The sequence below is a fragment of the Lonchura striata genome, chromosome 4 (genome assembly GCF_050655825.1).
Source record: "Lonchura striata isolate lonStrDom1 chromosome 4, ASM5065582v1, whole genome shotgun sequence".
In the NCBI taxonomy this organism is placed as follows: Eukaryota; Metazoa; Chordata; class Aves; order Passeriformes; family Estrildidae; genus Lonchura; species Lonchura striata.
The window spans coordinates 39,963,461-39,982,616 of NC_140706.1; the positions used below are offsets into that span (position 1 = coordinate 39,963,461).

The 19,156-nt window shown below is 35.8% G+C and overlaps 1 protein-coding gene and 1 long non-coding RNA gene across 6 annotated transcripts in view; one reads left to right on the forward strand and one right to left on the reverse strand.

The window, feature by feature from the left end:
* Positions 1 to 4,001, forward strand: part of FSTL5 (follistatin like 5) — a 375,292-nt gene extending 371,291 nt beyond the window's left edge. For all 5 annotated transcript variants that reach the window (XM_085578843.1, XM_085578845.1, XM_077782912.2 and 2 more), the window contains one exon: positions 1,582 to 4,001. In XM_085578843.1, the coding sequence (XP_085434969.1) occupies positions 1,582 to 2,284 (703 nt within the window). In that variant the 3' untranslated portion in view covers positions 2,285 to 4,001. The remainder of the gene's footprint in view (positions 1 to 1,581) is intronic.
* LOC146767600 (uncharacterized) overlaps positions 1 to 17,561 on the reverse strand; it is a 39,044-nt gene extending 21,483 nt beyond the window's left edge. The window contains exon 1 of the long non-coding RNA XR_014955128.1: positions 11,683 to 17,561. This is a non-coding gene — a long non-coding RNA (uncharacterized LOC146767600). The remainder of the gene's footprint in view (positions 1 to 11,682) is intronic.
* Positions 17,562 to 19,156: the final 1,595 nt, after the last annotated feature.

The window sequence follows — 19,156 nt, forward strand, 5'->3', positions numbered from 1 at the left end:
AGCTGAAAAATACTTACTGTTAATAATGAAACCAGGAATCAGTGAGTTTATGGCTACCCGAAAAGATTAAGAAACAGATGTTATGCAGTCAAAAAACCTAAAAATCAAATTCTGCCTGATATTCCTAATATTTTTCAATGACAGAACAGCAGACGTCATGAAGAGAAAAGTAACATAATCTTAAGTAAGTTATCCAGACATAACTTCCAAAAAAGCTCACTCAACACTTTCCTAACCAAGATGATTGAATTAATGTATTTATAAGTGGCTGAATAATTAAAGACAAAATTGATGTCATAATGAGATCAAATTGTAATCGTGGACAATGTGATTCACATTGAGCCTTCTTGCAGAAGCATTTGGACCAAATGAAATCCTATGGTCCCTAACAATTGAAGTAGTTCTTTAGTTCTGTGCTTTTATGATACTGAAACATTAAGCAAGGATTTTGGAAGGTGGGGCTAAAATTAAAAGTGTTTTTACATCAATTCAGTAGAAAGTGCAGATGTAATTTACACTATCTTATACTGAGGAACTGCCTGAACAATGTCCTGAAACATTTTTTGCCTGTTACTTTGGTGGCTTACTGATTTGTAAGTACACTGGGGTTACAAGTATAGTGTGAAAATTTTGTGTTATTGTCAACTCAGTTGTTGGAAGATTCTGTCATATGGCTTTATATCAAAAGGATGTGAAAGGTATTTTTAGATTATATTTATTATCATGCAGCCTCATTTTCAGGATCAAAGATTCAGAGGAAAGTGCCAAGAAGTATGTCAAAAGAAAACAGCTGTTTGGGAAAGGTGCTGTGAAAGCTACTTAGATAAGTAAAGCTAATATACTTTCACATAATTCTGTAATATTTAGAAGTATCTTTTTTGCATATATATAGTCAATTGATTAGGCAGTCAGAACATATACATTACCATAAAAGAATAGTGATATAGTTTATATTAAAAGGTTACAATCAATCAGCTCCAGGATTTTAAAATTTAACCATATTATTCATGTTCAGTGGAAGTTTCTTGATGTATGGAAGAGCATAAAGGATCGTTTAAATTGTAAGAAATATGGTGTTTGGGTCATTAGGAGGCATAAACTTAAATCCTTTTATGATATTCATTTCTATTGAATTAAAATAAGGAAGATTCAGATAATGATCTGAATAACAATGAGGGCTGAGTTAAGCTGATGTTCCCAAGTAAGTTGAAGAGCTCTATGAACTGAATTCAAATATGTGAGATGTGGTATCTATTGATATTTCATTTCTTTCTCCTTTCTGGCTTTTGTAAAGTTATAAGTGAATAGATATAGAGAGTAATGGTTTACTTTTTCCCTTGTGTCAGTAGGAAAAAAGAACTTTCCCATTAATCAAATAAATGGGTTTTGGGCATTTTTTAATACATTCTAAATTACAACACTAAAAATAAAATATTATAAACTGCTTAATATCTGAAACATCTGAAGCTGAGATGTATAGCAATACACCGCTGCACATATTATCTCCTTTGCTCATAGTGTCTTTCCCCATTCATATATTATGCACACAGTAACTCTTTGGTTTTATGCTTTTCCTTTTAGGTTTGGATATATTCTTCATAGGGATGATCCCATGCTCCAGAAAATTGATCTAGAAACGATGTCGTACATCAAGACAGTTAGTTTAAAGGATTATAATTGCATTCCTGAGTCACTGGCTTATACACATCTTGGAGGATATCTTTTTATCTGCTGTAAGCCTGACACCACTGGGGCTGTCCTGCCGCAGCTCATAGTGGATAGCGTTACTGATTCCGTGGTTGGGTACAACGGCGACGTGACGGGCACACCCCATGTCTCTCCAGATGGACACTACCTGCTCAGCATTGATGATGCAAAAGGCCTCCTGAGGATCCAGTCCATAACAGTGAGAGGAGAAATACAGGATGCATTTGACATTCGCACCAATTTGCACATATCTGATGTAGCTTTTCAGCCGTCCTTCACTGAAGCTCATCAATACAATGTCTACTGCAGCTCCAGCACACAAACTGATGTTCTCTTCTTGGAGCTCTCTTCTGGCAAGGTGAAGATGGTGAAGAGTCTGAAGGAACCCATGAAGCCAGGCGAATGGCCTTGGAACAGTAAGAACCGTCTTATAAAAGACAGTGGCCTTTTTGGTCAGTATCTCATGACCCCTTCCAAGGAATCTCTGTTCATCCTGGATGGACGGCTCAATAAGTTAAATTGTGAAATCACTGAAGTTGAGAGAGGCAACACAGTAGTTTGGGTTGGAGAAGCATAATAATCTGTGTTAGATATTTATTGAGTTAATCGTTTTACAGTACATTGCACTTAAATTACACCATTCTTCAAATTTACACAATTTTAATTTTAAATTGTTAGGCCCTTCTATACCTGTTCTTTCATTGACAATGTACACAATTTGAATCAGCTTCTACATAAGGTGACTAAAATGATGGCTATTTGATAATGGTACTCATTATTTATCAGCTGAGATTTTGTTGTTTGAAATAACTAAATATTGAAACTAAATATTGATGATAAGTGTAAAAAATTAAAGTAAAAAAGGAATAAAAAAACCAAGCAAAAAAGTTTCAGGAATACTTTGCATTTGTAAATGGAAGACTTAAATATTATTCAAATTTTGGGTTTTTTTGCTTCAGACACAAAACAGCTGTTGTACAATAACCTTTGACTCCTTAAGCTGAAATGTTATGTCCTGTCCAGTCCACTGTTAAATCTTTTTGTGCCTTGAAGCGAAAGTCTCACAAGAAAGACAAACATAGAAATTATAACATTTATTCCCACTGTGGCTACAGGATTGCTTGTCATTGGAAAGGAAGTTCTGCTATCAAATTCCAGGTGACAAGATGTGCAACATACATGGACAGGAGAAAAAAAAAGAAAAATTATATTTGCAGTGTTTTCTGATCACTGCATTTTGGAGTTTATTTTTATGCTGTCTTAGTTGAGAAAGCTGCTTGCAGAAGCTTTAACTTTTTTTAGAAAAAAAAATAGATGCTAGGTTTTTTAGCTATCACAGGGTGTCATCAGCAAGGAGTTTCAAGTCTATGGAAGATAAATATTGCACATCCTTTCAGAATATACCACATTCTAAAAACCTGGCATCACAAATCTTCACTTATATCATTGAGGAAACTGTTAAATAAACATAAAGAAAATACATTTTAAGAAAATGAGAATGCAAAGAACTGAAGTCTACAACTGGTAGATAACATTTTTGCTTATTCATTGTACCATTGATTCCTATTTGTTAAACCATTTGGTTAGCTCAACAGATTTTCTAGTTCTTGCATCCAACTGGATTAGTGCAAAAAAAAAAGGCAAAAACAAAAAACAAACAACAAAAACTTTGTATTTTTTATAGTTTGTTTACTTAGTATTCTAATATAGCACTGGTTAAACATGTAAATGGGAAAAATATTTCCAGAAGTAGAATAACAAGTCAATAGAAAGCCAGCAGTGAACATCTATCCAACTCAGAGCAAATGACTTAGAAGTTTGAGAGTATTTTTATTTTTATTATGTTTTTTGCTAAAGAATGCTTATAAGCTCTTAAACTGACCTCCATTTACTGAAGGCAATCAGAAAATAAATCTTTTTTTAAACAAAGTTTTACTGCAATTTAGATTGTGTAAAATTGCTTTGAAATCTGGAATTTTCTAGCATTGTAATCTTGTGTGCATTGAGCATTCTGCCCTGTGTGGTACAGTAGATTTCTCATTAGCTTGAGTGAACCTCCTGGTAAGTAGCTTTAACTGAGATAAAAATTTGCTTACATTTCTAGCTACTGAATCTATTTTCCTTTTTAAGAACTCCTCACCATTGTGAACAAACAATAATCATGTAAACTGTCTGTTACTCAATTGCAGTAGTCTGTCTCATGCAGTTTTTTGTTCTGTAATTTATACCACGTGAATGTTCTGTATGTAGAAAATGCTTGACAAAAAGAGAATAAACCCCATAAATTTTAAACAGTCCTGACTTTGGTGAATCATCCAATCAGTCACTGAGCTGGCAAGTGAACTGACTCTTTGAAAGCACCTATTATTTCAAATAGATGTTTGAAAATAGATGTAGTTATATATATGTAAAACAATATGTAGTGTTGAAAGAAAATTTTTTAGAAGAGCTTAAGTAACTGGAGAAGTTTTCTTTGGCTGCTACAAAGGAAAGCTCATCTTATACCACAAGCTCATTATTAGCACATCTGAAGCACAAGTACAGGCTGAGTGGGTAATGGGTTGAGGAAAGCCTTGGGGAGAAAAACTTGGGAGTGTTTTTGGATGAAAAGCTCAATATGACTCAGCAGTGTGTGATTGCAACCCAGAAATCCAACTGCATCCTGGTCTGCATCAAGAGAGACATGACCAGCAGGTCGAGTGACATGATTATTATTATTTGCCTTCAATAATTCTACTTCTTTTTTGACAATACTCTCCAGACTGTGTGTGTAAACAATGGCGACAAGTTCTCACCGTTGGTTTTTTTTTTCAGTAAAGTTAAACAAATACTGGATCACTGTGGTTATTTCATAGCTCTTATAGTTGAAATTCAGCTTTCTCAAGTACAGTTGGCCTGACTGAAAGCTTTGATCTAAACGAGAGGAAGATATGGAACCTGTTTCCATTCTTTGCTAGCAGCTCTAGGAGGAAAGCTGATGTAAAGGGTCTTTTTCAACCCAGAGAGACAACATCTCCAGGGAGGCCTAGTAGCAGCCTGCCAGTGCCCATGAGAGGTTATAAAAGAGATAGGGTTAGATTCTTCACAGCTGTGCATATCAGGAGGACAAGACAGCAGCATAAATTAAATCAAGAGTTTCAGGCTGGATATAAGGAAAAGCTGTGAGGACAGTCAAGCATGGGAGCAGGTTGCTTAGAGAGACTATGCAGTCTCCATCCTTGGAGTGTATTAACACCTGTCTGGATTATGCCCATCTGACCTTTAGTGGAACTGGCTGTGACTAGCAGTGTTGGATTAGAGATCTGCCAGGCACCCTTCAAACCTCAGTTGCCTTGTGATTCCATCATTACAACATGGGGATGGAGACTTAATTTGTTTCAGTTGTTTACGTTTCTGATTCAGTTTAATGTAAAACCCGCAAGTATTATGGTTGGGCTAAAGTATAGCCTAAGCAAAACTCTAAAAACAGTATCTTTTGTCACTTGAACTCCTTAGCTTGGAACATCTCACTTTAAATCAAGAATATTCATGTTTTAAATCTGTATTCCAGGAAATCCTAAGATGATTGTAGAACTTGCACAGGATGAATTATGCAGAGGTAAGTGCTTCTTTTGATGTATCTAAAAAATATCTATGGCAGAGGGAAGGAGGACTTGAAAAAACCATTGTACATGAAATCTGAGTATGTGTCCAAATGTGAACATAACCACTTTAGTGAATACTTAGTCACGGATTTTCTAGTAAATCTTTTCTAGGCATTTATACTATGGTTCAGTAGTGGACAAAAATGATCTGTTAACTTACAAATCAATTTTAGATAGGAGAGCTCATGTTAACTATAGCCATGTCTTCAAAAGAAACACTGAAACAAAGACCAAGTCCTGTTCACATCTCATCAGTTTGTCCTTTGCATTTTGGTCTTTATCTTAAGCAGTTCCTAAAGAATGCTACTGAAAACTTTGTTTTGAGGTTAGCAACTAAGATGCAGAACACAAGAATTTTTAAAAATACATAGTTAAGCATTATTTAGCTGTAATGATCCACAAGTATGACTTGATTTTTTTGTGAATATTGTTAAATGAGAAAAAACTTAGTAACAACTTCGTACCTAAAAATCTTAATTTCAGTCAAATTCAGAAAGCAACAAGAGAGAGCACATGAGGTGAGAGAGAGGAAAAAGTAATTCTGTACATACATACACTAATTAGAGAGATGCGAGATGGACCCCAGCAGTTGAGAACCTTTGCACTTGCACCACACTGATACCGCTTCACTGTGACCGGTCTCCCCACAATTGAGGAAGACTTGGAGGAGAAGGGCAAAAATAATGAGCTTGGGGAAGAATGTCAAGAATGACCAATTATTGTAGAGATAGCTGCATTTTTAGGGGGACTGAAAAGTAAACTTTGGCTTAGATACGCAGCTGTACCAGTGAGCCATCAGGTCGTATAAACAGCTTTCTCTGAGATAATTAGTGGAGACTATTGTTCTGAGCTAGCCAGAGCTGCATGGGGGCAGAAAGTGTATGTGTGGCTCAACCTAAGGTTGAGTTTGATACCTGGTTGGCTATTAAAATGAGCTTTGAAGAGAGTAATGGGCTTGACCTGGTTCATCCCTTGTACTCCTTTCTGGTGACTTGACACACCCAGCACCATGATGATGAGAATACAGGGACTGGTAATGGGAACCATGTTTGCATGGTGATGCAGCTGCATACTGCAATAGCTACATCGTGCTTCTGGTATGATTTCAGTGTGCTGCTGTAATATTCTACAATCAAAATGCCATGAAGAAACAATTATAGCAAGTCAATTTGGTATTAGACTTTAAATCCTCCTATGTGGAACCTCTAAAAGAACCTAGTCAGAGGGTGTCGAACTCCTACCTCCACACGCTATCAGTCCATTTTATGTAATACTGGAATTTGAGAAAAAATAAAAATTAGCACTTGCAGTGATGCATGGTATCACAACAATAATTAAATTTGGAAGAAATGGGTGAAATCCTACTTGTGCTGATGTTAGGAGCATTTCATTTTATAGTCAGTGAGTATCACATTATGCAGAAGACAGTAATGTCAACAAAGACACTGTGGTGAACTATTTCCTTGTTATATTGAGGAAGGAAGAGATTCTGACAGGTCTGTACCTAAGAGTTAAGAGATAATAATCTAAGATATGTTTACATTCCTTAGCACAGGTAATTCAGCTTCCAGATTGTTCAAGGGGTTTTATGTTGGGGTGTTTTTGTTTGGATTTGACAGGCTGTTGATGGGGTTTTTTGGAGGGGAGGGGGACAGAGGTATTTTCTTTGTTTAAATAATAAGAAATTTTCAGAGAAAGAACTAACAAGACTATGTGTCAAAAATCTATTGACACTACCAATAAAAATTCAGAAACAGGAGTTAAAAATACATATTTCACTTGAATCTGTCCTGCCTGTCACCTCTTAATGGGTTAAATGCCCTGTTGGTGTGCCATGACTTTAAAAATGATTTAAAGCTGTCTTCAGTGAGCTATCTTTCACAAAGTATGACAAATTCAGTTACTGATAAAAGTCTGAAAGATACTGAAATTGCTTTTTTCTATTTAGAACTAATGCATGAAAGATTGCTTCTTCTAGCTTATGAATATTAAACTTGTTCTTATTTTAATCTAATAGATTAAAAAATAGCTTCCTGTTATTAGTCATGATGTTAATGTTCTTATTTTTAATCTTCTCAAGGTATGTGTCCTTTACATATGGATGGTTCTCTCGTTTTGCAGTGCTTCTTTCCATATTTTTCTCTAGTAATGAAAACTTAGGTATATGTTTTCCTTTTACTTTTCATTAAACCTATGGCAAAAAAAATGTATTTGTCTGGTAATATTTTTGAGTACTGTCCTTGTATAGGATTCAAGAAAAAAGCAAACCACAATTCACCATACCCCAGTAATTTCCTGGATTCTTCCACAAGAAGATTCCCTTCCCTCCTCTAACCCCCATCTCAGTAGACCTGTGCTAAAATATTGCTTATCCTGCAGCCAATACTGTGACGAAGTAGAATGTAAGGAAAAATTATTGCATAAATGAGAAGGGAAGAAGAATTAAGTCTCCAAGTTATGGCAAATTAGTTTTTAAGTGTCTTAATTAAAATTGTAAATAAATATCCATTTTCTCTCTGTTGGCTGTAAAGATTAAGTGAGATACATTTGTAAAATGTACTTGGATGCTTTTTCCAAATGAACTTTCTCCCTGTACTTTGAGAGCAAAACAACATAATTTAATGCTGTTCAGGCTGGACCTCCATATCCTCTTTTCCACCATTCGGTGGCTCCTGGGTCCTTTGAATTTCTAGTTAAGTGGACATCTGGGGAGGCATTCTTGCTATCTTAGAACCATAGAATTATAGAATCAGTAAGGTTGGAAAAGACCTTCAAGATCGAGACCAAATTTTAACTGACCACCACCATGTCAACAAGACTATAGCAGTGAGTGCCATGTTCAGTTGTTTCTTGAACACTGCTCACTTCCATGAGCAGCCCATCCCAATGTTTAACTACTTTCAGTGAAGAAATCCTTCCTAATGTCAAACCTGAACCCCCCTGGTGCAGCTTGAGGCTGTTTCCTCTTGTCCTGTCACTGGTTGTCTGGGAAAAAAGGCTGAACCCCACCTGGCTACATCCTCCTTTCAGGCAGCTGTAGAGAGTGACAAGGTTACCCCAGAGCCTCCTTTTTTCCAGATTTAACAACCCCAGTTCCCTCAACTGCTACTTGTAGGACGTAGTCTCTAGACCCTCCATTAGCTCCAGTGCTTGACGTGTTCCAGAACCTCAAAGTCTTTCTTGAAGTGAGGAGCCAAGAACTGTAAGCAGTATTCAAGGTGAGGCCTCAGCAGTGCCAAGTACAGAGACAATAATCTTCCTGGTCCTACTGGTATTGATATGTTGTCCTCTTTTACCTTGTAAACTTAAATACAACATTTAGCTGTGGGAGTGAGCATCTTTCCCACAAGATCAGCATGACCTTTGGAGTTGTATTTGATGCTCAAATAAATTTTGGCTAAAATGATTAATCATTTTCATCTTAAATCGTATTACATTTCCACAAAATATGGCTTTTATTTTACCTGTTTTGCTAAACTCTAATTACCTTGGATGATTTCAGTCTTGTGATAAAGAGAGCTTTTCCTCCTTCTGACTGTTTTAAAAGCCCAAATAGAACACCTTTCACTTACTTCACTAAAGAGAGGTACTTGCCAAATTTTTCTGCATCTCTTTATTACTCTGTAGGAGAATGGGTATCATTGTAGAGCTAGTCTTTTGTACCCCTAGCAGCAGCACTTTGTATGTACTAAGGAGGAGAGCCATGAAGAAGAGATAACACCACATCATTCAAGATCTGTGTGGGACACAAAAGCCAGAAGCTCTATAGTACTTTCATCTCATGTTTACCTCCTGCTAGTTCACATGCCAGTTGTGATGACATTTACAGGGAGATAGAGTAGTAGAAGTTGGTCAGTGCACTTTGTGTCTGGGACCAGGAGGTGGAACATTATCTTCAGTTTGGTACAGGAATCTTCAGTGGTTTGGGGCTCAGAATGTGATGAAGACAAGCCTTGATTCCAGATTTCAAAACAAATTTTACACACAACACCTTAAAACACAGGGTCTAGGAGGATTCCAGTCAATGCCATGTCACTGCTGTTTTGGGTTGAGGTCGGAAAAATTAAAATGTTACTTGAGTTTCTCATTATTATTTTATTTTTCATCATCACTTTTAATACTAGTTTTGGGATCCATAACCTGTTGTTCTATAGCAGAAATCTTCTGTAACAAAACTCTTTCTAATTGTGCCATCTTCCCTTGTGCCGATAGCAGAAATGATTGTGTGTTCCCATTTTCGTGCTTGCCCACATTTTGTTTACTTATGTAAATAAGTGTGCATGAGATACAGTAAAACTATGATGTTCTAAGGGTAGAGGCCTCCTAGGAGGGGATGAACTACTTTCATGATGCAGAAAAAAACAGAAATATTTGTACTTAAATGAAGCCTTTCTTCAAGAAGACATACATGCCTAATGAGCTTTATCTTAAAAAATGAAGGGTTTATTGGACCATCACACATACATGAGACTGTCTAATACACTACCTGGTGTTCCACAGAGTATTCTTCTGGTTTCCTAAACATTTTAAATATATCAAGGACTAAATATTCTCAGTTTAACAAATGTGATTTTTCTTTAAGGCTTTTGTTAATACTGCTATTGCTTTTCATTTTTTAAATATTTTACTTGAAAAGATATCTTTAAGATCTACTAGACCTTATTTTATTTAGAGATTCAATTACAGACTGTAGATTTTTATTCACTGAGATTCATCGTAATTTACAAGCATTACAGAGAAATGATAATTTAGTAATATGAAACTAGAGAATTGAATTTCTTCATTGCTTCTCCAAATGTACTTCCATTTAAAAGAGAAACTTTTGGGGAATTGAGGACATTGTATTCCTACTCTAATCTTTTCATATCAATACAATTCCAAATCACTCTTCCATTCTTCTAAAACCTCTTTCTTCCTGACACATAGGCATATAATAGAAAGCAGGAAAATAGAAAACTCTTTTCCTCTTCTTATTCTAAGCTTCAGTAATTCTTAAGTATTTTTCTAAGTATTAGTTTATACAAGTGAATTGCATGGTTGAAATTCAAGAACTCTTCAGATAGTGTTGTATTGCCTCATGCCTTCTGTTGTTGTTCAAGGCAACCTTTGTTTTAAATTGTGACCCTCACATCTGTATAAGTGTTTGAACCATTATATGTACCTAAGAACCACTTGTAGAGCAAGCATAATTTTTGTAATATTCCTTTTCATATTGACAAGAAAGTATGAAGTGTTTCCTTTAAATTAAAAAAAAAAAATTTCATCAGGGATTTTTTAGTATCTAAAGTAAGGATTTCACAGAGTCCAATTACACTTTACCTGTAACATGGCTTTTCCTTTCACTATCCATTTAGTAACAAAGTATATTTACATCAAAATACTCTACTACCCGACAGTGAATAGGGAGAATGATATTAATGTTGTGATTACTGATCACAAAAAAAAAAAATCTTAACAAAGAATCTATATTCAGAAAATAGTGAAAAATTTTAAAATTTCAGCTACACTCACACCATTAAATAAGGGTACTGATAGTAAAGAAGGAAAAAAAAAGAAGAAAATACACTTTTCTATGAACACTTTGCCTTCTAATTCAAAATGGTATCAGGTATTATTGATTTTAAGTTCTGTAATTCTTCTGGCTTTTTCAAATACATAGTGTTAAGGATATCATAGGTGACTAGATAATTTTTATAAAGTGCTGTTAAGTGCATTTAATTTTCCTTTCTAATTTTAAACTATATGTTAAACTGCTTTTTAGAGGTTTCCCTTCTCAGTGTTACTTATCCCAACATTTTATTTTGTGCATATAGTTTATCCTCTGTCTTCTCATAAGCAGTGATTCCATCCAGAATATTTGTTTTAGTCAGTTTTAAATATCGAGTAATACTTTTTGTCTGGGCAGAAATAATTCACTCTGACTTGTTCCTGAAAGTTTAAAGTAATTTAGTTCAAAGTTGCATGAGCTCCCTTTCTCTTTCTAATCTGGCTGAAATGTTGATAGCTTTCAGTTCAAGAAAGGTCATCCCTCTGTCAGGAAATTTTTGTCAGAAGTTCTCAGAGGAATTGTTTTGGCATTGTATAACAAATCCTTAAAGCAAAGCATTTGATAGACAAAATAGGATTTGTTTTCCTTCTGGCTGTTTGAAAGATATTATTATATCAGTAGATGAACAGAAACAGAATTTGAGAAGAGCAAAAACTTTAAAACACCTTTCTTGCCTTACTGATGTTCATAAGGCCGTGTTGACAGGAGAGTGGGGACATAGTTTAAATCTGTAAAGAAGTCTGAGCATTTTGGATCATATAAAAGAGCTGGAGAACAATTTACCTTTATTTAACCTGTTTTTCAAGTGCTTTTAAACCAAGGTAGAATTTTCATGCCCTTCAGGTGTTTGGTAACTAGGACAGGAAAACACCCTTGACACACTCCACTGGCAAATTCCTGAACAGACCTGAGAAGAAAACATGAAATAAAAATGTATTTTGTTATTACAGTACTTAGTCTGCTTTAATAATCACAAACAAGGTTCAGCCTTTTTCCTATTACCAAATATTATACAGCAATCTGCTTAGATTTCATCTGCTACTTATTCTTATTTAATTATTTTAGTGAAGTTGTTCTTGCCCACCAGAACGATACATTAGACTGAGTTTCAACTTAGTCTTTCTGAAAGTGCTGAATGTCCAAAACTTGTAGTGAATAAAGCAAGTCTGTTGTAATTTGAGAAGGGTGCCACAGAGCCACACACTACAGAGTCATTACAGAGCAGAAAAACAATGTAAACCATTGTTTGCATCCAAAGTACATACAACGTGAGGATGTCTGAGGTTTCTCTAAATGAATTGAAACATGTAATTGTATGTCCTAGACTGCTGAAGGGTAAAATTGATCATCAGACTTAACTGTCATCTTGATGCTTATATGTGCTTAATATTGTTTGAGCATTTTTGTAAAGAAACAAAACTGATGGAGGACTGGACTGAAACAGAATTCGGCCTGAACTTTGGAGCTGGGCGTGGCATTCACACACACAGATGAAAGCCTTGGATCTTCTAATGCAGCATGGGGACAGATGGTGTCTCAGGAGAAAACTTGATAGAAGCCATTGAGCTGAATGGGCTTTCTTGTTTTATTCATTACAGTGTAAGTAAATTAGGTGGCAATTTCCAGGCTTTTAGATTTATATTGAATATTGCAGATGGATTTTTATTAATTTGATTAGATTTTGTTAGAATGATATCAGGGTAAGAGCACCCTAAAGGATTAGACCCCACTATTTGTCTGAAGAACCTACTCTCTGCTGACATGAATCTGAAATAAATTCTCAAATTGCTCAGCATTGTGGGAATATAGTCAGATCTTGCTATGCCCCAAAAACAGACACTTTGTCTTCTGGAAATAATGTCGAGGAAGCTGATATGCACAGGAGAATTTAGAGGCCCAAGAGAAGGAGGCAAGTAAGCACAGCTTCTATGGATCTAAATTTTGTATTCATGCATTTTATATGTTTCATAGGTCTAAAACTTAATCAGGAACCCAGTGGAATTCACAGGATGTGAACGGAAGTGTTTTTGAAAAATATGTTTCAAAATATTTTTTGAAAAAAAATAAAGCATCATAATACCTTGTGCCTCAGTAACCCTATCAAAAATTACATTTTCAAATAAAATGTGGACAAGTTCTAACACAGTCCACATATTACTACTATAAGCATAATAAAAGCAAATATTTTCTTCTGTTTATAAGACATTGGTTCTGTGCCTGATGTCAAGGCAGGTCAAGTAAGCCCTGACCAATTCTGATCCATGAGGTTTAAAACACTGAATGGAAAAGTACTGAGGCAAACAATGACATACGAGGAAAGTAAATGAGTTTATTTTTCCCTTTTAAGCAGTATAAGTGACAATATGAAAAACTGAGCAAGCTGTGTGCTATTGCACTGCAATAGCTGCCATTTGGTTTCCACACTTTTGTAGATTATAAGCAAATGCCAGAATTTCCAAGAATTGCTCCTCTGCTGCTCAAAGTAAGTATTGTGGCTTTTCTCTTAACTCTGGAAAAGCATGAAAACAAGGCCCTGCATGCAGTAAATCATGGGACTTCTTCAGTTTGTTACATTTATACTGTCAGACTCCAGTTAAAAAATCAGTATGACTGGGAAAAACAAACTTTAATCGGCTTACTGGAAGCCTCAGTCACAATAGTGCCACTGTCCTCATTGTTAGCATTCCTTTGTTTTAAAAAGTCTGAAAGGTTTTCTTTTTCTCCATAATATTCTCTTGCTAATACCTGAATTGGAGCAGTATGTGGCTGTGTGCCATATCTCATTTTTATGCCGAACATACGCATTGTGCGACATTCTGAGGCAAACACCTTTATCCTGGAACCCCACAGGGACTCAGTGGGATCTTCTGGCTTACTCAGCACACAATGACAAATGATGTTTGAATTTGTCAGCAACTTTTGTCATAGTCTCAGCCAAGATGTTACCAGCAGGGTCTTTCCAGTTTCTCCTCTTTAGTATTCCTTCTTAACATACCCTGAAAAAACCATCAAGGGCAATTTTTTCTGGAAAGGAAAGATCTTGCAAACATTTAGACTTTCATTAGCCTGTTTACAGTGGGACTGGATTTTAAAAGTCTTTTCCAACCTAAGTGATTATTCTAGCATCTTTGAACTTTTCCATATTGAAAATAGAGATTAGAAATAAATTGATATTTTGACGTGACATTTCATTAATACCTTGTCCAATGGCATTAGCATTTCCGTATGCTGCTTGGAAATACCAAAAATCACTATATTCTAAGACGCTTTTTCTATAGCTCCCTCCTCATCAATGAGTTGGGGCTAGCCTACATTCAATTAATACTCCTCTCTGCCTTTCTAGTTTCATGCAAAGTCCTGAATCAGTGCTCTTGGGTTTCTAGGCACCATGCAGAAACTGTGCATTGTCAAAATTCAACTGTTTCTGTTACTCCAGTCATTTTGCTGTCCATGGATTTTCATACAAACCTTCAATCAAGAGTTCTTCTGGATTCAGCTTTTCAGGGAAGCTCTATGAGGGATTACTGCTTTCTTGACCCAGATCATGAGTGAAATGACACTCCGTTGCTATCATAGCTGAGGTACTTTTGCAAAGAGCCAGAACCTGAACTTTACAGGATGGGGAAAGTAAAACTGAAATGTAGGTTACTGGTCTCCCAAGTTATGCTATATTTTAACTGGTGTTTCTAGGATTATGCTTTTAGACTTTACTAATATGCACTTTGTTAAAATGTTTGGAAGTTTTAGGTCTTAAAGAATAAAATCTGTGAGGTTTTATGAGGTAATTGACAGCCAGGTCAGCAACAATGCAGTCAAAGTCTGGGTAGGCTCTGTCTTAGCTTCTTCTCTTGAGAGTTTTACTGAAGGAATTGAATGCTGGTTTGACTTCTTTCCATCTTTACATTCATGTGGCACTCTTTTGTACTTTCAGATTTTTTAAACTTTAGTAACTATCATCACTGAAAGGAATTTCAATGAAATATATGCAAAGGGGCTTTTCCCGCAACTGACTTTTTACATTACTCTACAAACTTCACAAGAGAATTTGCTTGAATGACTGATGCAATTGAAATTGTTTAAGTTGTGTTTCTTGAAATAATGTTTTTACCTTTCCTTTTCCCCAGTCCTCACTCATTCATTTTGCCTGGAATGTGTTGAAAAGCATGTTGCTGATAGAAAAACATGTTCCAAGAATGAGAATTCTCAACAACATATCAAGGAGAAGTTGAGTGGAACTCTGAGCAACCTGATCAAATACAAATTGTCACTGGCTAAGGTGGAGGGGGTTAGAACTGGATGATCTTTAAGGTCCCTTTCAACCTTAAAAGAATTCTATTATTAGAAATGTGTTGTTCTACATAAGGATAATCCATCTAGGTCTGTGTGTAAAATTAAAACACTTTCCGCTTTCACCATGAACTCACATATAATTCTGCCTGTGATCAGTGTGCGATTTTCTAATATAATTTGCTTTTCATTGGACATATCAAACATGAAATGCATTCAACAATACCCGAGCTTCCAAATTCATGTGCAGTCTCCATAGACATTCCAGCTTTTTTTTTTTTTTTTCCCCAGCTGTGCATTACCTCATTTCAGCCCTCAGCGCAGCGGTGAGTTGCCATTCTCGGGGCTCGGAAGCATCCCTGGAGGAGCCGCTCCGCACCGAGCCTTGGAGGCAGCTCCATCTAGCGCCCGTCCTCCCGCCCGGGCGGGCGTGGAACCCCCGGCGCCCGCAGCGCCGCAGGATGCATCCCTGGGGGTAGGCTCTGGGATGTGACAATTTCCAAAGCAAGCCCCACACCGAAGTTTCTTGTACAGACGTCCATATGTTCCGAGAAAATGCTTCTCGGTACTTTTAAAGCGCAGAAATATGACATTCAGCTCATGGTAATTTTTAAATGTGTGAGCTTGTGTAGGCTTTTGTTTGGGTTTGTGGGGGTTTTTTGCCAATATTACATTTTTTTTCCTTGCCTACAGAGTGTTTTAACTGCCATAATACATTTTTTTACCTAACTTCTGACCTAACAATTTTAATGTCTTATTCAGATCCCTCCATTTTTTGCTGCGTCCTTGGCCTTGTTCAATGATTTTCTTCTTTTCAATCTATAATGACTGAACAGTCAAATTCTGTCATTGCATAATCTACTAAAGCAATTTTCTCTTTCAGTGAGTTTTACCTGACCATTATTGCTGTATTTTCCCTGCCAGTAGGATGGTAAATATGACCTTTTTCCATGACTACAGATTTTGTGATGACCTGATTGTACAGTTCTCAGGACTTGTCTGGACTTTCCTTGGCCTGAGCTACTTTTATCACCTTTCTATACTTCTCTGTTGGTCAAATTCCTAGCTGTAGTTACCCCTGTGAATAGAGTTGACTGTAAAGGTCTGGCAGACCAGGTTATTCACTCTTTGTCTCGAGACCAGTAGCCCCTTATGGCAAATAAAGTTGAGGGAGGCCATGGTGCAGTATTCAAACTTCAGCTGGGAATCAGTGAATGAAGCAGACTGTGATAAGAAAGCATGTAAAGGTAGTCCCAGCTGAATGCCAGCAGGGAGGCAAAGGGATCCTGCACACACACCTAAACTGAAAGCCTGTTTGGAAACACCTCAGGATGCTCATAGCCTGCCAGGACTCCCATGCTTGATGCAGATAACTAAAATTGATCCTGTGACACAACAGATGTGAACACAACACCAGAGAAAAATGTAGTTGTTAGTTAAGTGCTGAATAACAATCTTAGTGACATCAATAGAAGGCTTTTCAGTATGAATTTGAACTGTAACTTAATATTACTGTAACAAGACTAATCCGTTTATTCTATTTTATTTAGACTGTTAATATTATTATTCGGTTAAAAATATATTTTTGGCTCTGTATGTACCTTTATGGGTTCTTTTTTTGGCATAACAAATCTTTGGGTATAACATATCCATAACAGGCACTATCAACTCTCCTTGGAACTGAAAAGATCTATATAATCTTTCATCTAATTTATTTACATTTCATCCTTTTACTATTCCTAAAAAAACAATTAGTCTGCAAGACCTGTCTGCAACTTCCTCCTATTGAACAGTTAAAATTGATTATATAGCACACCAATACTAAAGGAGAAAACACTGGAAGAACATTTTGGACTGCAAAGCACTTATTAGTTTTGGTTTATGAAACCCTGGAATAAAATCTAGGTTATCTATGAGATCTGTAGTGCCAGTTCTATCTTATTTGATCTAATTTCTCATAATAGCATAATCTGCATCTTCTATTAGTTAGAGACATAAGTGGCAGCACTAAGAATCAAGTACTGAGCTACCTGAATTATATCTTCCCCAGCTACACCATTTGGGGTTTTAAAGGGTTTTAAAGTGATGTTAAACATTCTTTTTTTTTTTTTAAACATTTCATCCAAATGCAATATTTGTTATAAATTCCACAGATGTATACAAACGGCTTATTTTATTTTGACTCCAGTTCTTTAGTTGTCCCACTATTGACAATAAATAAATATATTAATTAAAACAATATTTTTAAAAATGAAACTCTATGCAGTTTTCCTAAGGATAAAAGTTTAGAGGATAATTATTTTCAAGAACAAACAAAGAATTTCAGGTATGAAACATAGTTATATCCCTTTGTCATACACAAGACAAAAAGCTAGTATGTGTAGCTCTTGAGAATACTAAGACATTTTCTCAAAATTTTCTTAGTGTCTTAACATCTTCTAGATGCTTATTTTAGTAGATAATGCTAGATTCTAGAAAATATCTGCTGTTGTGTTCCTAAGGCTCCTGGGTAGCATGAATTCAATCACATATTTCAAGAAGGAGCCATTAACAAGAGGTTTGTCATACACTGTAAACACTTTCTTCTGGAAGAACTTTACAAGAACCTTGCTTGGCATTTGCAATTACTGTTATGATGAATAATACATCATCTTTTTCTTTCTCAGACTTTGCTGAAGAACTGTCCTAAAATTCTAAGCACTGTACCACAACTAGAAACAGTGTAGTAGCTCTCAAGAATTTTCAATGCAATAATTATTTACCTATATACCTACCTACCTTTTGGCCCTGCCTCTGAAATGAAAGATGGGCAGAGGGTTATGATGGGATGAAAAGAGGGGCAGACTGTTCAGATATTTTTATGCTGTTGAAGATGAAATTGAGATTCTGAATTTTCAATTCTTTGTAATTTAATACCATACCAAAAAATTAGCAACTACAAATTTGCATGAGAAAGACAACCATTTTTCCAGAGAAAAAAATATTGCTCCTACAACAAAATATTTTTGTCCTCTAAATTTGCCTCACTCTTGCATCGACGTAGAATTTCAGCAAAACACGACGTTAATCTGTAGCTAAAAATTATTTAGCCAATGCTCCAGAATTCAATCTAGCTGAGGTCATCTGCCTTACAACCACTTGGTTCCAGGTAGCATAGGCAAAATCACCATGAGGAAATTAGGAACCAGGATGGTTCTCTTAATCTATTGTTGGTGAATTGAATTTGAGGTGATTTTTCTTCTTATTAATACAGTAGTACTCAAATTTTATTTGGACAAGTGACAAGTGGGAAATCTGTTTAACAGAAGGTGCCTGAGTTCTCAGAAACTCTTTAGAATTTGTGGAGTATCAAAGAGAAGGGTTAAGTCAGGACATTCAGATATGAAACATTCTGCAGGTGCTAGCTGTAATGGCATCCTACAAACCTGTCACTCAGATTATTCCTTTAAATAAAAGTATATATATATTTATAGAGTGACATTTGTAATAACCTCTTTCTTGTTCACAATCATATATTTTGTTCTGTATGATCCTAACCTCCTTTCTCCAGCTGTCTCAGAGACTTCTGTTTCACCAGCAATTTCCCAGAGTACTGTCTTTAAAGAAAAATCAAAAAGTGTCACAAACAGTGACTTGCTTAACGCATTCTTGATATTTTGAAAATATCATTAATCTTCTGTTTACATACTGATTCTTGATCAAAATTTCAGACCTATTTTTTCAATAGGTATTAAAAATAATGCTATAGATCAGGTCTCTAGTTCAGAGACTGCCTACATTCTAATAAGAAGATGGAAAAGTTTTCTCTACTTGCCTATTTCTTAACAATGATTACATTCTGCTACTAAAACAGTACATGATATTAATCTTTGCTATGAGTCTGTAACAGTTCTTACAATAACTAGAGCACATAATTAACTGACTTCAGCCTTCTCCCATTAGTGTGGATAGCCTAAACTATGATACCACA